We start from the raw sequence: 21,059 nt of genomic DNA, 5'->3' as shown, positions 1-21,059 counted from the left end.
TATATTGCTTGTAATTGGGATGAAGTAAACATCTGTTAAGCATTTGAACATAAAATTGTTTGATTGTGTTGAATTAAACCCCCAAAATTGCAGCGGGTCCACCAGACCCGCCAACACTGGCTAAGTAACAAAAATATGAACATCACACAAGGGTTAAACTACAAAAAAATCCAAACTGGAAATGCATCTGTTTATATTAAGTAAAGTAGAAAAGATAAGTTGATTTAATTAAATTCTTTTACAATGTTTAACAGTATGCAGACGGTCATGATTTGCATTCTATACATCCTACCGACTTTACTGACCACAAGATTGACATTTGTGTGTTTTGATGAAATATCTCAATAACTATTGTATGGATTAGCGTGGGATTCAGTGTAGATGTTTCTGTCCTAGCTCTGGATGATTTGTTACAACTTTGGAATTTATAACTTTGGAGTTTTTATACATACATACATACATACATACATACATACATACATACATACATACGTGTGTGTGTGTGTGTGTGTGTGTGTGTGTGTGTCTGTGTGTGTGTGTGTGTGTGTGTGTAGGTGTGTGTGTGTAAAGAGTTCATTTGCAAAAACAGATAACTCCATTTTTGTAGATTTTCAGAAAGCTTATTTTTTTGTTTACTTGAGATAATATCAGTCAAGTGGATTTGACTCCGTAGAATTGACATGACAAAAATAGAGATAACTCAGGTTTGATTGATATTGTCTCAGGTAGACAATGGAACAGTGGGTTTTCTGAAGGTTTGTGAAGATGGAGTTATTTGTTTTTGCAAATGAACTCTTCATATGACTATAATATGTAATAATGTAGGTCTACTACATAATCATGCTAATAATGTTGGTATGCAAACACACTAAACTAAAACAGTGAACATGAGTAACATGACGCCTCCTAGATGTCAACATGTTGTAGTTGTTAGCATTTACCTCAAAGCATTGCACTGTTTACAGTGCAGCCTTAAAAACACCCTGCTAGCGTGGCTGTAGTGTTGTAGCCTTGCGTCTCGGCTTTCTAGTCACATTAAATGTATAAAAAATCCTGCTCAAACTACCAACCTCAGCTCTCATCCACATTTGACGCAATCATTTTATAACCCTCCAGTGTTATCCAAAGCTGAAGAGCCTATTTGTTCTTCATTAACACCATAATGCAGTGTGAGAAGGCCTGCAGTGAGGAGTTAACGCTGTTTGATCTATGAATGTTTATGTAACCTGGGGCTTGAGGTCAAGGACACAATGTTCTTCTGTCCGCTGGATCCCTGCAGTGGATTACACGAGGAATTAAATGCACCAGTTAAAACCCACTGACATTAACCTCTGACCTCTAGCAGTTACACTGTACGCCAGACGGACTGAAATGTCAGCAGTCTGTGGGTCACCAAGAGATCAGATCAGGTGTTTGCCACTGAGACGACCTGCTAATTCAGGGCAGTGCAGGCTGAGCCGACTTCACAGCAGTGCAGCCTTCACAAAGCCCCCAGTTCACACAGACTGAAATCAGTTTCTGGAGGCTTTGTAGGACATTAAAATCCAGTATGGGTTAGGGAAAACCGGAGAAGCTGCATGAGACAGCTGAGCAGGGAGTGACTCACGCTGCTGGGTCTCATGGCGATCTTGTGACTGTTTACTCCCACCCACTCTCTTATGTGGACGCATCCCCTGTTCCCCCCTCCCCTCCAAGAACAGGACATCCCCGGGGGATGCATGGCAGAGAACATAGTATTAACCTGTCACTGTAGATACCAGAATATGGCCTTTAAAAAGCCCCTGACAGCTGATTCTACCCCCCTCTTTCAGAATCCTTCCAGCGTCATCGCCTGCTTGACACACATTTGCAGTGACTGAAGTACAAACACACCGAAATCAATTCAACCCCACACATAAATTAGAGGTGAACGTGAAGCTTTTGATCCCGCTAATGGAAACAGAGAAGGATTGTGTTGTGGTGAATGGCCTGGTTTCAACTGACGGGCGAGTTAGCAGGTCTATTGAGCTTCTCTGTTGCATCAGAGGGTGAAACGTCTGGAGGAGCACATGGAATGAGATGAATGTGAGAGAAAAATGAAGGGGAAAAAAAAAAAAAACAGCAGCACTATCAGTGAAAGGAATTCAACATTCCTTCATGTTACAACAAAGTCAAAGACTCTTATGTAATACCAGCTTTCAAGTAACACTTTTTTGTGTATCTTTTTGTTCTGGCTTCAATAGCTGCCATCACACTGGCAAAGAGAAGCCGTGTCTGGAGAGTGGCTACCCTTGAGATTCACACAAGTACATGAAGCTCAATAAAAAACAGAAACATTGCAAGACAAAACTGAATGAATTTTGTCTAACGCCTTAAAAGAATGAATGAATTCTCCACCAGTTTAGCTTCTATGATATTGTGTGTTTTGACTCAAAATGGACAGTTTGAAAAAGCTCAACCAGAGATAGTGTCGTTTTTTTTCTTCCATATATTCTTCTACCCTTGAAATCTGCCTTCTGCGTTACCCACAATGCAACTGGGGCACTGACAGTCCAGTAATAGATTAAAGGTTGAAATGCTTTCAGGGGCTAATGTAGCCTCAAGCCTCTAACTTTAAGCCAAGATAGCCAGATTTTGTTTTTATTTTCAAGCTCAAAGTCTTCAGTGCCAACTGTTGGCTTATGTGCAGCCTTACAAGTAACACATTGTAAAGTAATGCATTACTGTAACTGCATTACATTCGACTGTAATGCAGTGATGTAACACATTACTGTGTCTAAATTCAGTATTTATATTACAGTTACTAATGAGTTAGAGCCGCTATTTTTATTTTGAGGGTTTGATGGTAAAGCCTCGTCACCACATCTTTCTCTGAAGTCATCTTTGGGCTGGTTTTCTCCAACTTTGCTGTTGGCTTTGTGGTGATACATTATCAAAGATTTTGTGCTTGTCCTCTTTATTAAGTTAGAGATATGTGAGCACATGTAAGGTTTAATGATACACTGTCAGCTAGTAATTAGGTGACAAATCATCTCAGGTGACGTTGAGGACTTATGCAAAGTTATGTAACCAGTAATGTAGTGAATCATGTTGTACAGGGAGTAAATAAGTGACACAATGCATTGCATGTTTTTAAAAAGTAACAAGTAATTAATTTTTTTTGAGAAAAAGTACTTGTGACAAATTGTTTTTTGAGTAATGTGACATGAAGTTTACAGTTTTAGAGCAGCTCTTTGTGGCCATAAAGGCAACAGTCTTTTTTTTCACATCATTGCTCCCTAATAACAGACACTGACGAGTAACATCAGCAGAGTTCCACTTTAAATGACCCTTTAAAAGTTTCTTGGGATCTATTAGAGTGGCTCCGACCCCACAATAAATATAATAGTGATCTTAAAGTCGACTTAGCTCAAAATGTCCAACAAATGTGATATAATTTTTTTTTATTGCAATTTTTTGATATTGCAACTGCAACAATAGTGCCTCTTCATTTGCACAGTAAAGGTATAGTGATTGTAATAGTATTCATGTGTTACTTTAAATCTATATATTCTCTATACCTTTTGTATATTCGGACTTCTTATGGAACAGAACTTACAATAAATATTCTGTCAATTCACCTAAAGCTGCAGAACAAAACAAAGAGCTCATATTCAACACTTTGTTTTTTTTTGTTCAAAACTCACAAAATTAATGCTTAAAAGTTTCAAATGAATGTAAATATATAACAGTAAACTACATTATTTACTTTGTTGGTGTGTTTGGCAACTTACAAATGACATTTTTGTAGCCTTCCCCAGGCTGGGCATCTTTTACTCCTTAAGGAATCAGAAAGCTGATTATCAGCTTAGTTTTCACAGGTGGAAACATTAAGCAATGGCACAATGTGTGTGTTTTTTACTGCAAATTTGAGATTCAAAGAATAAAAAGCAAGAAGCATTATTTATCTAATTGTGTTACTTACTAACTTTTTGCTTTAACTGCAGGTCCTGCATGTACTTTTATAGTGATTTTTTCCATATCATTTGGCATAAAGGGATGAAAGGACAATAAGAAGGGTCCATATGCTACTGTGTTTTTACAATTAATATAGATTAGGAATCTAGACCGTTTCAGTTCTATGCCATCTTTCATGTCATTAAAATATATAGCCCTGGCTTAATTTACAAAATTTTTCCATGTTCTCCAGAAAGACATCAGTGAGCTCCTGCAGCACACCTGTGTTCTGAAGTCTAAAAAACAAATGAATGCCTTCCTTGTGAACAGACAAAACCTTGGATAAGCCTTTATTCTGTTAGAGTAGCCTCTCAGCTATCTTTTCCCTCGAGCCCCAACAGTACAGGTACTGTGTTGTCAGGGAGTCCTCTGAGAGGCTGAACGCTCTCTCCCTTACAGTGTGTGCCATCCTCCTCTTTCATCTCTGTGAGAAACGTTTGACCACGTTTTACAGCATCCTGTTGACTGATATGCTGTCATATTCTAGTGTATTTCTGAAAGAAAGAAAGAAAGAAAGAAAGAAAGAAAGAAAGAAAGAAAGAAAGAAAGAAAGAAAGAAAGAAAGACCTGTGTCCCTGATAACACTGGATGCATCATTACTGGTATCTTCAGAATGTGACCACAGATGATAACAACTAATTTAATACCAAACCCAAAACACGTATCTGAAAGGGGGATTTCAAATCAATTCAGAGACAGCTATTTTCTGCGCCTAATTCAGTTTTAATGTTTCTTTCATTCATGTTGTGCTTCTTTGATGATTATCTGTCATCTCTTTTCTGCTATCTGTTGCTGTAATTCGGATATGATCACCTTCACAAGTGAAAGATCATCATTTCTGGTCTATTGCCTGACGTTTGCTGACATCGTGAACTGCTTCTCTTATTTTGTCAACTTCTTTGTGTGTGCAGATCTGCTCTTGTTGATAGCCACACTGCCTCACTGTCTCCAGAAGTCTGCAGACTCAGCTTCTTTGTTTTCTGGTCACTGCTGCTCTCTGGTGGAGTTATGCTCACACAGTAGAGAGTGGTACAAAAGGAAATGACAATCTGTTGGTCAGAGAAAAATAAAAATTTAGCTTCATAACATGGCATAGAATTACTGAAATTACTGGAAATCATAAGTAGCTTTTCCTTCATCTCTGTTTAGTAATGGAGGAGTCAGATCATTTTATTAAGTAAAAGGAGTTATAGTATGTAAAAAAAAATCTGATCGGATAAAAAATATGTAAAACTAATGCATCAAAAGGAAGAGCACCCATGAAGCTATGCAGAATGGACCCAAAGTCTTCAAATGTCCCACACTATAATATTGATTAGAGTGTTATTATCAATGCATAGACAAGTGAGCAGCATTTCAAGGTAGCAGTAATAGCTGCTGGGTTGCTGACCTTCACTCTTCACACGGGGAGAACATGCAAACTCCACGCAGAAAGACCCCAGGCCGAGATTCATACTGAGAACAAACCCCCATTTGAAACAGAAACTCAAGTGTTAATGGCTCCTACAGAATATAAGTATCTGGAACTCCCAACTAGTCAGTCAGAACTGATGAAACCTCTTGGATGTGAGTTGAAACGTCTTCAAGAAACTCAAGCAAGTCCAGCTGCTACGATTAAACTATGAGAATAACCATGACCTGGATGACTGAGAATCTTCACAGACATGCTGAGGACCCTCTAGCTGTGAGGCAACAATGCTCAGAAAACAGCCCAAGAAGTGTTCCTATATGTAGCTGGAGTGTCTGAAAAACGAACTCAAAGCATACTGTTGCACTTTAAACCAAGCGATGCTCTGGGACTGGTTCACCCTAAAGATAAAACACCCCCAAAACAAACATTTACATACATTACAATGAAGCAAGGACAAACCTATACGTAGGGGAAATTAAACAACCGATCCAAAGGTGCATGGCATAAAACTGCAATGAAAAGATAAGGGACGCTCTTTTGAGGACATCACATTCTGGACATAGAAGAGAGAGCACCAAGGGAGGACATCTCCTAACAGAGGAGGAAGTCTACTACAACACTTATCAGGTACTTATAATGCATCCTGAGAGACTTTCACTATCATCAGGGTCATGTGAGTCTTGAGTATTTGATGAACTGTGGGTGAGAATAATTTCCCAACTATAGAGCTGAGGAAGCCTCTTGGATTAGAGGTTTTCAAGAACCAAAAAGACTGGTTTAGTTGCTTTCTACTGAGGGATTACTCTGACCTGGATGACTGAGAGTCTACACAGACTTACATACACCTACTTTAATTCTATTTCACTTGTGATTTTGTGTGAACGAAGATGTTTTCGGCACTATTCCTCGAGGATGGCATGGTTTTGAGGACAACGTGGTGTCCCCGTGTGCTTCTTTAAATCGCTGCTCTTCGTGTCTGTAGTGGTGACGTGTCTCTAAAGTTTCTCCTCCTCCTTCTGCCGGCGCTTCACATAGTGAGACTGACTCCGGTCTGATTTACACTGAGAAGCGGCGTTTAAGTAGACAGCTGGGAACAACATGGGCAGTGAGTATCACCTGGGCGAATGAGCTGTGTGACTGTGATATCTATAGTCCGTGTAGCGAAGCCGAATATGTTGTTTTATCTGTTTTGCACAACTTGGTTAGCTGACGGTGTTAGCGTTGGCTTTGATAGCAGGCGGCTAGCCGCTGTTGCTAGCTAGCTGCTTTGGTGACAGTTTGCTTTTGTACTACCACGAACTATTTCTGATAAGAGGTTATTCGTGGATACGGTGTAATATCTTGACGGAGGGTTTTACGAGCTGGATATCCTGCCCGTGGTTCAGTCACAGAAGCGACACGGTGCATCGAGTTGGCTGGAAACCTCCTGTTAGCTAACTTGTTAGCCACTCATTCAAAGACACTGACAGTCTAGTGATGACGACGCATAACACAACCGGTGTTATCTCGAGTCTGATGTCGCTGTAATCTGATTAATACTACTAGAAACACGTGATAGAGACAGCGTGGTGGTGTAGCAACACGACTGGAGACATTAAGATGCAAAATCCTTTTATTTGACATCCAATCTGTTGAGTCTTGGCTATTGTACGTTCAAAGCTGCCTTGAGTCCGCCCCCCATTCACTGCCACGTCCCATTGAAGACCAGCTATTACCTCAAGTTAACTTGTGTTTGCTTGTTTCCAGTCAAATTCTTGGAGGTGATAAAGCCGTTCTGTGCAGTGCTGCCAGAGATCCAAAAACCAGAAAGAAAGGTGTGTATTTTAACAACATCTTCAGTTAAATAGTACAGTTGCATGTAGAAGTACATGAGCTTTGTGTTGATTTGGCTTTAGCTGCCTCGTTAAGCTTCTCTCAATGTGTTTGATCAACAGATCCAGTTCAGAGAAAAGGTGTTATGGACTGCCATCACTCTTTTCATCTTTCTGGTGTGTTGCCAGGTAAGTGTCCGTCTTAATTACTGTGTGTATTTTCACATAAAGCGGTTGCTCGATTGTTTGATGCTTTTGTTAAGAAACAAAACAAAGTGAAAAATGTGACTGACTGTAATCATCAATTGTAAATAGTCGTGCAAATTTGATTGCGATATTTATTAGTTTGCACTTAGGACAATAGAAATGCTATTTGAAATAAAAATGCAAGGTTTCATTCATATGTTCTACATATGCTAGAGTTATATTTAGGCTTAATTAATTGTCATTACTTGTTCAGTTATTTTTAATGATCATTTTGTGCCCAAGATGTTCCAAAATTAGACAATTGCTATGATAGCAAAATTGTGTCTAAATATGGATTCAATCCAAAAACACAAAGAAAAATCTTCACAATGATATATTTTAAAATGCAAGCAATTCTTTCTGTTCAAAAATCTGCAATTCAGCAATGATTTTTGAGGTTTTACATAATTAAATGAACAGATATTGTCATTGAACAATAGTTTGATTAATCAACTAATCATCATGACTGACTGAAATGAAAGTAGCACTGTGCAGTATGTTCCTGTGTCCACATTAATGCCCAACAGTCAAGCTGAAGACAGATTTGTACACAGTGTTATGAATTGTAAATGAAAGACTTAGAGTAAGGCTTGCAGAGAAAACCTTATTTTACACACCCAATAGTTCATAGAGACAAAACGTATTAAAATCAAAAAATAACATTTTCCAACACTGTGTTAAAACTCTGCTCCTCCAGATTCCCCTATTTGGCATCATGTCCTCAGACTCTGCAGATCCCTTCTACTGGATGAGAGTAATTCTGGCTTCAAACAGAGGTATTTGTCCTGCTAATATTGAATAAAACAAAAAAAAAACATGTCTGCTGTCCTGCTTGTGTGTCCTAACTTTAACATCTCCCTCCAGGTACTCTGATGGAGCTGGGTATCTCGCCTATCGTCACCTCAGGCCTGATAATGCAGCTGCTTGCTGGAGCGAAGATCATTGAAGTCGGAGACACACCAAAGGACAGAGCTCTCTTCAATGGAGCTCAGAAATGTAAGTGGACTCTCATCACGTGGTTATTGCGTATAGGTTCTCACAATTCAAATCCTTTGGTTCCCTGACCTCTGGTAATGTTTGCAGTATTTGGGATGATCATCACCATTGGCCAGGCTATTGTATACGTGATGACTGGCATGTATGGAGATCCGTCAGAGATGGGTGCAGGAATCTGCCTGCTCATCATCATTCAGGTGGGAACAGGAAAAATGTCTTCAAATGTGTCATAAATGATTTTGTAATTTTTGAGAATATGTAAACTAGCTTCTAGTGTGTGCTTACAGTTAAAGTGTTACGATGTTATAAAGAACATAATATAGAACAAAGTAATGCATGTGGATTGCAACTACTGCTGTCCTTGTGTGTGGTTTTAGAATTAAGCCCTGTGTTAGTTTAGATCAATATCAGCTTCTTTGCTTATCCAAAGTTCTAAAGCAGTGATTTATTATTGCAGACGTGATCCACATGTTGATGTTGAGCGTTATACAAGTCATGATCAAACGTATGATTCTCCTTGAGATAAAAGGTGTGACGGTGATATTACTTATTAAAAACAAGAACTGTATCACAAAGAAACGTGTCATTATGTAAAATTTAAAAAAAAAACAACAACAGATGGTCATTGTTATTGATTCCAATCAGAATTACTTGACCAACAGCAGTGTTTCCCATTAATTACCTAGACTGTGGTATATAATTTGCCCTGCCCCAGTTTCATAATTACCTAAAATTTTTGCTTGTACAGACACTTGATGGCTGATTACAGAAACCTGATCACCTCTGTGTGCATGTACCTTACTGTGACTTTGATTTTAGATTAATGTTATTTACTCACAAAGTAAAATATACTCTAGTGGAGTTGGTGGTGATCGCCTCGTACGCACAGACAAACTTTATTGAAAACATATGACCTAACGTCTTGTCAGGATCAAATGTAATGCTACAAAGAGATGTGCATTCATAGCAAAGAGAAACATTTTCACATGACCGTGTCAGTGCTTTTCCAGCTGACTGGAGCTGTTGTGTTCTTCTGTAGCTGTTTGTGGCAGGTCTGATTGTGCTTTTGCTGGATGAGCTGCTTCAAAAGGGCTATGGTCTCGGTTCAGGGATCTCACTGTTCATTGCTACAAACATCTGTGAGACAATCGTCTGGAAGGCCTTCAGCCCCACCACTGTGAACACCGGAAGAGGTAAGAGACCACAAATTGGTCTGTGAATGAGTGGTTTTAGTCTTTGAAAAAGGCAGTCCACAGAAATGTTTGTAATTTTTGTGACATTTTGTGTTTTCAGGTACGGAGTTTGAGGGAGCAATCATTGCTCTTTTCCATCTGCTTGCTACAAGGACAGACAAAGTGCGAGCTCTGAGAGAGGCCTTCTACAGACAGAACCTGCCCAACCTCATGAACCTCATCGCCACAGTGTTTGTTTTTGCTGTAGTGATATACTTTCAGGTGGGTTACTATTTTTTTGTTTGTTTATTTTTTACAAATGTGAAACTACTTAAGTTTAAAATAAGAATTGTTAATAGTCAGGATGATGATTTTATCCTAAACATTTACTTCTTCTCGCAGGGATTCAGGGTGGATCTGCCCATCAAATCAGCTCGCTATCGCGGCCAGTACAACACCTACCCCATCAAGCTGTTCTACACCTCCAACATTCCCATCATCCTGCAGTCTGCCTTAGTCTCCAACTTGTACGTTATCTCCCAAATGCTTTCCACGCGCTTCAGTGGCAATTTCCTGGTTAATCTGCTCGGAACGTGGTCTGTAAGTATACATTTATTATGAGCTTTTCACACACCTTTCATTTCACGGTCTTTAGGTTTTGTGTTGCTGGCTAATGCCAGTGATCAAAAAGCTATTACAGTTTTCATGACCGTCTTGCTATAGATATACCTTTACTGTGACTTCATTTATTCTAAAAATTAACCCTGAAGTGTGTATTTTGGGTCTTTATGGTTTTTTATTTAAGCCCTCACCTCCCTGGTGTTTCGCAAACTGTCTTTATTGGGGTTATGCTATCGTGTCCATAATCAATTAAAAAAACATAGATTTTTTTTGATGGTTTTCTCACGTTTCGCATTTTGAATCAGGTTATAAATAGAACTGAAGAATGAAAATGATATGGCTCTTAATGACACAGTGGTTAGGATACCATCCAATAAGCAGTTTGAAGAAAAGATAGAAAATGAGAGAATCTTATGTTGTTACCTCAGTCTGCTTCAGCCTTGCTGCTCGAAGCATCCTTTTTTTTTTTTTTGATGTTTTATTTTAAATTTCCACCTTGTAAAGCCAGAAGATCACAGAACCCTTCACTGTCCAGAAACACTGTGACCTTTAGTTTTTGTGGATATGACAGGAGAAAAGGAAGCTTTTTGTTTTCCCAGTAACAGAACAGCTTCTTTTAAAGAATGCCTACAAAACAGCTAGAAATGCCACGCTGTCCATCCACACGTTTGTGTTTGTATTACATTATGTGGTTAAGGCCATGCCTGTGCACATAGTTAGCAACACTCAGAAACCTGGATAAGATGTTGAGATATGGTAGTATTTTGATTTCTTTCAGAGTACCACAGCTGGCATTTTCAGGTTTCGGAAAGCTGGGATAAGGGCTTATCTGGCTCTGAAATCAGGATATATTGTTTATACACAAAACAAAAACACATGCTGCTTTGAGAACCTGATCATACATTTAGACACAGATTGGTTATAGGCTGCAGGGTGGTAGCACTGTTGCCTCGCAGCAAGAAGGTTGCCGGTTCGCGTCCTGGTGGGGGCTGGTGGGGGTGTGGAGTTTGCATGTTCTCCCCGTGCAGGTTCTCCGGCTTCCTCCCACACAGTCCAAAAACATGTTGAGGTTAATTGGTGATTCTAAATTGTCTAAATTGTGAATGTGAGTGTGCTTGGTTGTCTATCTTTAAGTGTAGCCCTGTGATAGACTGGTGACCTGTCCAGGGTGTCCCCTGCCTTCACCTTAAGTCAGCTGGGATAGGCTCCAGCCCCCCCGCAATGCTAGTGAGGATTAAGCGGTGTATAGATAATGGATGAATGGATGGATGGTTATAGGGACCTAGGTATAAGATAAGACAGTAAAATCACGAAATATAACCATGTATACTAAGATACATTAATGAATTCAGGAAAAAAAATACACTTTTTTTTTTTTTTTTTACATCTAGAGATGACTTTCAAATTTCATAAATGACAAAAATAGATTTTAGTGTGTTTTATTAATGTAAGTAATTGGTTATGACTACTTATGACTTGAGTGACTTTACATTTTTGTTAGCCTTAGATAACAGAACATTTTTCTTCTGTGTGTTGCAGGACACGTCGTCTGGTGGCCCAGCACGTGCCTACCCTGTCGGTGGACTCTGTTACTACCTCTCCCCTCCTGAGTCATTCGGCTCTGTTCTAGAGGATCCGGTCCACGCAGTCATCTACATTGTCTTCATGCTCGGCTCGTGTGCCTTCTTCTCCAAAACCTGGATCGAAGTCTCCGGCTCCTCTGCTAAAGACGTAAGTCATAGCTGCTTACTTGCAGCTGATGTCATTGGTTTATTTCAAACAGCCTTTGTGATATAGTTTGTTTCTGTGCTCTCGTCCAGGTGGCAAAACAGCTGAAGGAGCAGCAGATGGTGATGAGGGGACACAGAGAAACCTCAATGGTCCATGAACTGAACAGGTAAAGTCAAAAAAAATAGTTACAGGCCATTTTTATTACTCATTAGCTACACAACCCAAAAAAGTTATACTGAAACAAACAAGTTCAAAGTGAGAGAGGCTGTATCACACTGAAGTCCAAATGTTTGGAAATTTTTGGAGCAATAAGCTGCAGGTATTGCACATCCTAAAGTTTTGAGAAATATGTAAAGAATTTAGCCTTACAAATCCAGATGCTGTGTGCCTGGATAATTTTGGAAAAGCACATCCTCTTAAACAAAAGTTATTTTAAGCACAAGACATTTAGATGTATTGCAGCAGAAAGGCACAGGTATGCATACTAAAATTATTATTGGCTAGGTTCCATGTATCTGCTCTGATTTCAAGGTCCTGATATTATAGATGCTGGTTGACTGTCACACTGCCAGGGCTTATGGGAACACTAAAGCTACACAAAGTTATTGTAAATGATCATATTAATACCTGTGCTATTATTCCTAATTCCTTAAAAGACCTATCACTCAATCGTTTCCCTATTTAGTTGATCTATTGGTCCAGTATGTACCTCAGCAGGTTCAAAGAATGGCATCAGTAAATCATTGCTGCCTGAGAAAATATTGATCTACATCAAATTATTCATGTCAGATGAAAATTTAATTTGAGGGTCAATTTTATGTCTGTTTCAAAGTTTTTCCACCGTATATCACGGCTTTGGTGCCAATAAGATGTCATCATTTTGAGTTAAGATCGTTTTGTCACACAATCTGACACCACGCTCTAAAATCGAACCTCCATGCTTATATACTGTATATGTCAATATATACTTTTTTATCTTTAAGTAAGACTGAAACCCTTTGTTTCTTTACAATAACAGAGAAAAGTGGAAAAGTTAATTATCTTGCTGTGTTACACAAATTATGAATAGAGCAACAGTACAAGTATGTGACTATGTCTCTTATTGCTGATGTTATTCTCAATTTTATGCAGCCTTTGCTTGTGCAACTTATGCACAGTTAAAGAAATTGTTTTTGGATAATGTTTTAGCTTCCTTCAGGTTAGCCCTCTCCTCTTGTTGTCATGCTAAGCTTACAGGCTACTAGCTTAATCCTTATCTTTAAAAGACCGATAAGAGAATGGTTATGATGTTCTCATCTAACTCTCACCAAGAAAGCAAATAAGTCTATTTCTGAAAATGTTGAACCACTCCTTTAATCACTACTCCACAATCAACATGAATGTTTTTAAGTAGCTGCTATTCTTCTATTATCTAAGTCTCCTGTTTTGATTTTCAGGTACATTCCCACTGCTGCTGCCTTTGGTGGTCTGTGTATCGGTGGGTTGTCGGTGATGGCTGACTTCCTTGGAGCCATCGGCTCCGGTACCGGTATCCTGCTAGCCGTCACCATCATCTACCAATACTTTGAGATCTTTGTGAAAGAACAGAGCGAAGTAGGAAGCATGGGAGCCCTGCTCTTCTAGAAAAGCCATCATCCTCCCACTGTCTACCAACTTTTATTAGGGTCACCAACCTTGCATTTATTTTACGTCCATGTGAAGCCCCTGCATCATCAGCTCTGCGATTTCAGGACGTTTGAGGAACCTTCAGGAATCTCAGCTGAAATAGGATGCTGCGAGGTGGGGGACTACATGCTGACATTCTCATCATTCGCTCCCCCACATATCATCCAAAGTGACACAAAGACCATCACTTCAGCCATACTTCATCAGATTTTCTACCTGACAAGAGATTACAGCTCTGCAAGATTTACTTAAAGGTTTCTTGCAGGAGTTTGGTCTTTTTTTTTTTTTCAGACTGAGAAGCGAGCGCTTCAGTATGCAGGCATACTTGATTTGGATTATGGCGGTCAACTGCCTGCTGTGTGCTTAGTGTTATCCTAGGTTCTACTTTTACTTTCAGCTTTATTTTATTTTTCTGTTAACCTGCCATTCATGTGAAGGTGTGGACCAGAAGCTGAACTGTCAGACGCTGAGTCAAGTACTGTAAATGTTCTGGATTTGTGACCCTGTATTATTTGTTCAGGGTTCTGTAAGAAGAGGATGTGGAGCTCATATTGGGTTCCAGCTTCAAAAGATAATTTTTGAACAGTCATCCAGTAAACCATTCAAAACAAGGGTGCTTGTTGTTTTGATGTATAGCATTCCCAGGGAGCTGCAGTATTAACTCACAGTCACATTCATTCTTATTGCCCACCTAAGAGCTTTTTTGTTTTTTTAATTGTCTGCTCTATGTATACTTTCACTAATGATGTTTTCAGAGAAACTCTGATCTCCTGTACATAGGCCATTCATTAAATAACTTTGAATTTGTCTTAAGTGTAAGATAAAGTCTTTGAATATGTAAAGATAAATGCATTTCAGAACAAACTTATATAAAGAAACATTCTCAATAAAAACTTTTTTGGAAAAAGTCTTTCAGTTTTGATTGGTTGCTTTTGTTGTGCTTCCATTTAATATTTAGTAATGTGTGTATTTAGCCAACATGTTTTTTATGACTCTTGGTAATGTTAACTAATGCTTTTCTCAGTGTGAGCTTCACTAACTTCAGTCAAGTGTTCCTTGGGGAAGTATTTGAGTGATTTTATTTTATTTTTTATGTTGGAAATGGTCAGATTGAAAACAGGTCAGAAGTCACAAGCCAGTAGCATATCATGTCTCTAATGCATACAGTTAATACGTTTGTTAATGCTGCATGTGGAGTGTTGCCCCACTCGTCCTGAAGCACCTCGAGAAGTTGATATTCTGGTCAAGAGGATCACGTTTCTGGACACATTCATTGAGAGCTGTCTGAAAGAGATGACAAATAGGAGGGTGGGCATAAAAGATCCTGATTACAGCACGAACCGACGCGTCAGCATTCCATCATGTCAGCGGCCTGTTCTCATCTTCCTGTTGTCAGCTGCGGCAAGGGGTCATTTAAATAAAGTTGCATTTTAAGGTGACTTTTTTATCGTCGTTCAAACGAGTGTCTGTATACTTGTCTTACTATCTGATCATCTTTAAAAACCACACCTGGCTGTCGATTAACTCAATGGAAGAGAAGGAGTCACTGGTTAACTAGCTCAGAAGGTTTTTGTGCACAATAGGAATTCAACTTTTAGTTTTTTCTCTTGAGTCAGAAAAGAAGACCATTTCCAAGCTGCGTTTCTATTTTTGTGCAATTGACCAGGTAAAGTCATTTTTATTGCATCTTATGTATATGTATGAAACAAGCGCATTCTTATAAAAATGTGTTGATATAGCATCTGTTCAGAAAGTAAAAGAGAAACAGCAAGCATTTCTCATTTTCTTTAACCCTTCATAGGGCACTCCTTGAAATACTTGGACAATGAAAATTTCAACCCTAGGGTGTTATTGAAGTATATCTCAAAATATTTTTACTTTTGACTTACTTGCTTTGAACTTTAAAAAAAAAAAAAAAAGATGAGTGAAGTTACCATATATGGTAACTTGCCTGTCTATGGTTAAAAAAGGGGAATTTGTAATAAATGCAAGAAAAAGTAACAAACTGCAAAAAAAACATTTATTTAGAAACATTTTAGTTTGAGGTAATGATACGTACACAACCAGTAACAAAGTATTTATAAATTGCTTGGCAAGTTCATTTACTAACACTTTTCTTGGGGTAGTGGTACTGGCACTAATCTCAACAAATAACCATGCAAACCAGTAACAAAGCATTTATAAAGTGCCTGGATAATTTGTTTAGTGACATTTTTCATAAGGTAGTGATAGTGGCACTGATATAAAAACTAAATCAAACTGCACATGGTTCTTCAACCTCAAAGAGAGGCACAGGGTGGACACATTGAATGTCCAAGGAAGTTACCAAATGTGGTCACTTGCCCCATAAAGGGTTAAAAGCCCAGCATGTGTGAAGTGACGCTGTGGGGGAAAGGCTGTATTGACATATGTGGCCTGTAGGGGGCAGCAGTGCGCACCGCACATTCAAAGCTGCCGGCAAAGAAGAAGAGGACCTCATTCTCCAGCAAGGATAGTTGTGAAACAGCGTCCTGATGATGGAGCTCACAGTGATGGACTGAGAGCTGTCACATGTTTATTTTCTGTGTTGTTTGTCAGTGAGAGTCCTCGGAGTGCTGTCAGCTGCTGCCGTGAATCAGAAGGAGGAAACTTAATCCACTCCGGCGTGAAGAAATGAGCTCGGTCAGAGAGGAAGGTAACATGCTGTGCTAGCCGGCTAGCCTGTCTGAGAGCTCTCACTCAAGTTTAGCTCAGCCTGAAGGAAGAATGAATGTTGGCAAAATGATAACGTGTATTAACAACAGTCCTCTTGCTAAAAATGTGAAGTAAGACTGTGGAAATGCGTAGCTGCGTATCATGAGGGAACACGAGTGTGAGTACCTGTAACCATCACACAGTTTAACCTTGACCAGGAACCAGCTGCAGTGCAGGAGGCCTCAACATGCTGTTTAATACACTATTTACTTACTTTATATATTTTACTCATCTGAAGATGTTCGTCATAGAAAGCCGCTCTGACTGTCAAAGTTTTGGTTCAGTACTTCTGCATTTGTTTAAGTACTTTACTTATGCCCTAGTTTGAAGTACTCGTACTTTACTTACATTTCGCATTCATTTTCATTTAAATCCTTTAAATTTCGAAGCAAAATTTAATGTAAGATTTAATGTAGCATTTCAGGAGTTCCTACTTTCAGCATGGCAGCCATTGGACTAAAACACTATATTATGTAGTTAAAGACTCTTCTGATTAAAATCAAGGTTTTGGTCTTGTTAATACATGCCCATATGCTGTTTATTATGAGCTGGAAGACACATGATGAGCGAAATGAGCAGTCAATTATATGATTGAGTGTGCTGATGACCTCAAAAACATGTATTCAGACTTATAGGTTTTAACTTGACATGTTGACTTGCTGGGTGGGGTAAAAATGTATGGCTCATTAACTCCAGTAGGGCTGCAAGGTGGCTCGGTGGTTAGCTGCTAGAAGGTCGCGAGTTCGTGTCCCGGTGAGGACACCCGGGATCTTTCTGTGTGCAGTTTGCATGTTCTCCCTGTGCAGCATGTGCTCTCTCCAGCTTCCTCCCACAGTCCAAAAACATGTTGAGGTTAATTGGTGATTCTAAATTGTCCGTAGGTGTGAATGTGAGTGTGCTTGGTTGTCTGTCTCTAAGTGTAGCCCTGTGATAGACTGGTGACCTGTCCAGGGTGTCCTCTGCCTTTGCCCTAAGTCAGCTGGGATAGACTCCAGCCCCCCACGACCCTAGTGAGGATTAAGTGGTGTATTAATAATAGATGGATGGATTAACTCCAGTATTGCCACAGCACCAGACTTGTAGGTGAGCTGGTGAGCAAGTGGTGAGGTGTGGGTGAGAGACAGGTGAAGACTTGATAGATCTGCAGGTTCTAGAGGAGGTAGTGTAGTGTTACATACACTTAATATGCTTCTCATAAGTACAATATTTTTTTATGATCTTCTTATCTGTTCTAGTTTTTTTAATAATAGGCCCATATGTAAAATGTAACAAAAAATAGTGTATAAATCACTATTACATATTTCGTCTCCCCAGAAGGTCTTTAGATTTCTGGTTTTGTCCACCAGACATTCCAAAATATCAAAACAAATCCAAAACATTTTCAGTTTACTTGTGAAAATATAAATAATGTTAAACATGATGTGAAAAACGAACATTTTTGAATCAAAGAAGCTTACTTTGTTGATTGAATAATTGATCAATTACCTAATTGTTTTAGCCCTCCATACCTTATGTTTTTGATTCATTGAACAAGCTCATTGTTTAAACATCACAATTCATTGAGATGTCTGCTAGAATATGCACACAAGTGCCTTAATAATGTATTGTAATGTGTCTTTGTCAGCTTCCACTGATAACTTCTTTGCAATGGCTTCAACTTTACACAACAGGTAAAGACAAAATCATCTTTGTCACCAAAGAGGATCATGAAACACCCAGCAGTGCTGAGCTCATGGAGGAAGATCCCAATGACCCGTATGAGGACCGAGGTGAGGAGGAGTAAAACTACCAGGAGCAGCCTGTCATCAGGCTAAATAGTAGCTCTGGTGGATTTTCAAAAATACAAGTTTATTTTCCGATGTCCGAATTTAAACCTCCTCTGTTATTCTAGGTCTGATTCTGCCCAGTGGGGAGATCAACTGGAACTGCCCCTGCCTGGGTGGTATGGCCAGCGGTCCCTGTGGGACTGACTTTAAGGACGCCTTCTCCTGCTTCCACTACAGTAAGGAGGAGGTGAAGGGTTCTGACTGCCTGGAGCAGTTCAGGGCTATGCAGGAGTGTATGCAGCGTTACCCAGAGCTCTACCCACAAGAAGATGAAAAATCCTCCAGCAAGACCTCACAAGACTCAGAAGCTGAAGCATCAGGTGCAAACTCAACATCTGCCTCTGAGCAGGACTCTAACACCTCACAGCCCGACACAGAGAGCTCAGCGGAAAGCTAATAATGAGTCATAGTGTGTAGAGTGCGTTCACATGTAGTCATCCCTTTATGGAACCGAAATATTGTCGATATATTTTTTAAATCATTGCCCATTTGTTTTTTAACTATTGAACATTAATAAATAAATGAAAAGGTATTTGGGGTAAGTAGCAGAAACATTTGTTTTGCTCCAAACTGCTGGAGTTTTGTGTCAGTGTGGAAGCTGGAAGACAAAAAAATTAGCACCATGACTTACAAACATGTTGTTTTATTATCAGTGCTATTGAAGAGTGTGTGGTTTATTTAGAAACCACTTTATTTGCTGCATTGAAGCAAATTCTCTGTGGAGACGGAGAACTCATGGTCACTATCGTGAAAGCAAAAAAATCTAAGCTTTTAATATTCCTCAAAGGAGAACACGGGTCATGTGGTTTAAAGAACAGATATTTATTCAGTAGCAGACAAAAACGTGCAGCTTTAAGCTTTAACTTAAACAGTTTACTCATGAATAACATGGGATCTAAGCAAAATCTGAAGTGTTTAAAGTAAACATGTCCCGCACTGCCTTTAGGTTCATTCAAAACCGTTTTGAATCATTTTCAAGTGTTTACAGGACCAAGCTTAGTACACTGACTGAGGTACATGGCGTTTATTTGTTTCTTCCTTTGTTTCAAGATAAATGGTGCTACTTGCTCATCCTGTGATTTACCACAACAAGGTCTGAGACTGTAAAGTAAGATTAGGTGTGGTATCTTCAGTCGTGCGTTTCCACTGTTGCCCTGTGTCCTGGACTGCATTTCTTCTGCTAAGTTATAACCAGACCTAAAACATTTACCTCAGCTGAGCCATTTGTGTGCAGCACCGGAGTGACTGAAGTGACTTAAAGCAGATATTGTTGAAAGTTTTATAATAAAACGTATTATACATGTGCGACTTCTGTAATATTATTTGTTTGAATTTCTATCTTCTTGGTTGACATTGAAAAAGAATGACTTTATACCGCAGTCAACAGTCTGCACATTTCAGGTTTACATCATCAACAAACGCAAACATGTTGACATCATCACACTCGTGAGCATCCAGCAGAGGGTAACTGTCTGGTGACCTTAACCCTTTTCGCTCTGGAGGTCCCTGTACTGGGAAACACATCGTATTTGTTACAGAAACACAGCCTCCTAAAAGGGGCCTCCAATGACTGAAATGGGTGGTAGCATTTGCTGTTCTTCTTACTTAATATATCAGATTTAACTCATTGTTATGAGGCTGGTATTTACTGTTTTGATTAGATTAGGTGGTAGTATTCTATTTTATTCTATTCTAAGTCAAAAGGTCTATTTTTGCTGGAGTGTTTTAGAGCTCACTTTGACCTGTTGAGAAGACTTATTGTAAGTGTCTCTGATCCATAGTACCAACCCTGTTTAGCTCACTATTACTGACTAAATTTGGGGATGTTTTTTTGGGGGGGGGGTTTTGTTTTTTTTAGGGGGAAATTGTTCTTTACTTCCATACAGTTGCTCCCTCTCCAAACAAAATGTTTCCACTCTGTCATAGTCTTGAATTAGCAATGATCACATTGGAAACTCTCCTCATCATGTGCTTTGTAAATCTACTTGTGTTCCCTGCACTATAAAGGTACAGTATTATATGAAAGGGATACTCTGGTCATTTAGTATTAGACTTGCAAGATTCATGTTAATAAAATGACTGGTCACAAAAGATTGGAGACTTTCAGCTCCTAGTATAGAGCACAACAACATCCAAAAATTATTTAGATTACACTTCCAATAATGTGCTTAATGCAATGATAGACAACCATGTCAGCTAAACTTAAGCAACAGCAGACTTTTGGCAGCTGTTTTGTTGTACGAGGTGAAAAGCGCTAAAACTAAGTTCTCTGCAAAACTAAGGAGTCGTATAAAATAATATTATCAATTAGGGCTGCCACAATGTCAAAGTTTCACTGTGTCATAATCGTGACCAAAGGAATTTGTGATAGCAATGTTCTAAAAATATCTATTATTTAAAAAAAAAAAAAAGCTATCAGATTCATCTTTAACTTCTTTACAGTTTATTTATTGTGTGTTGTGTCTTTTTTTGGCAAATTAATTCCACTCAAAATACAAGTGCAGGGAGATTAGGAGAAAGACGGTAGCCATAACTGTACTGTATGTTGTTACTTTTTTTTATTGTCAACCAAATAGTTGCTGGCACTTGATTATGTACAGTATTATGATATGTGTATGAATAACATCATATCCACATTTCCTTTAAAATATCACCAATATATTGTTGCACCCCTAATATCAATCCAGGACTTTGTGATCCTTATGCTTCTCAGACACAAAATAACTCAAAATAAACTCAAATGGTTTAGCATTTGAGCTTGCTCAATATTCTTATTTAAGATTTTAAATATTCAGCGTTCTGTGTAGCCGTGCACCTCTCTTACTGGATCTCTTGAGGCTGATTTTCACTTAGAAAAACAAACTACAGTGCA

At 39.0% G+C, this 21,059-nt stretch overlaps 2 protein-coding genes and 1 long non-coding RNA gene across 4 annotated transcripts; 2 read left to right on the top strand and 1 right to left on the bottom strand.

Annotated features, from left to right (window-relative positions):
* Positions 1–6: 6 nt before the first annotated feature.
* LOC103358726 (uncharacterized) lies at positions 7–16,559 on the bottom strand. Its single transcript, XR_520272.1, has 3 exons — positions 16,549–16,559; positions 2,883–2,886; positions 7–175 (listed from the first exon to the last, which is right to left on the bottom strand). It is a non-coding gene; the product is annotated as an uncharacterized LOC103358726 (long non-coding RNA).
* Positions 6,399–14,538, top strand: LOC103358725 (protein transport protein Sec61 subunit alpha-like 1). The gene is made up of 12 exons (XM_008283803.1): positions 6,399–6,491; positions 7,133–7,200; positions 7,321–7,386; positions 8,141–8,219; positions 8,308–8,439; positions 8,527–8,636; positions 9,479–9,632; positions 9,733–9,893; positions 10,014–10,211; positions 11,772–11,963; positions 12,053–12,129; positions 13,400–14,538. Exons 1-12 carry the CDS (start codon positions 6,485–6,487, stop codon positions 13,584–13,586), a joined length of 1,431 nt encoding a protein of 476 aa, XP_008282025.1. The 5' UTR covers positions 6,399–6,484; the 3' UTR covers positions 13,587–14,538.
* On the top strand, positions 16,109–19,495 carry chchd4b (coiled-coil-helix-coiled-coil-helix domain containing 4b). 2 transcript variants are annotated; one of them, XM_008283806.1, is made up of 3 exons: positions 16,109–16,302; positions 18,032–18,130; positions 18,253–19,495. In XM_008283806.1, exons 1-3 carry the CDS (start codon positions 16,281–16,283, stop codon positions 18,582–18,584), a joined length of 453 nt encoding a protein of 150 aa, XP_008282028.1. In that variant the 5' UTR covers positions 16,109–16,280; the 3' UTR covers positions 18,585–19,495. The 2 variants fall into 2 exon arrangements, with proteins under 2 accessions (XP_008282028.1, XP_008282027.1); XM_008283805.1 differs by lacking the exon at positions 16,109–16,302 and having other exon boundaries at positions 17,437–18,130.
* Positions 19,496–21,059: the final 1,564 nt, after the last annotated feature.

Source organism: Stegastes partitus, unplaced genomic scaffold (genome assembly GCF_000690725.1).
Source record: "Stegastes partitus isolate 25-593 unplaced genomic scaffold, Stegastes_partitus-1.0.2 Scaffold328, whole genome shotgun sequence".
NCBI lineage: Eukaryota > Metazoa > Chordata > Actinopteri > Pomacentridae > Stegastes > Stegastes partitus.
The sequence above is the reverse complement of the archived record's forward strand: the minus strand, read 5'-3'. Positions and strand labels throughout refer to the sequence as shown.

Coding starts and splice junctions, on each gene's coding strand:
- chchd4b (XM_008283805.1), top strand. CDS start 17,971: ATGTGTCTTTGTCAGCTTCCACTGATAACTTCTTTGCAATGGCTTCAA. Junction 18,131..18,252: donor TGACCCGTATGAGGACCGAG/GTGAGGAGGAGT, acceptor CTGTTATTCTAG/GTCTGATTCTGCCCAGTGGG.
- LOC103358725 (XM_008283803.1), top strand. Junction 10,212..11,771: donor ATCTGCTCGGAACGTGGTCT/GTAAGTATACAT, acceptor TGTGTGTTGCAG/GACACGTCGTCTGGTGGCCC. Junction 12,130..13,399: donor ATGGTCCATGAACTGAACAG/GTAAAGTCAAAA, acceptor TTTGATTTTCAG/GTACATTCCCACTGCTGCTG.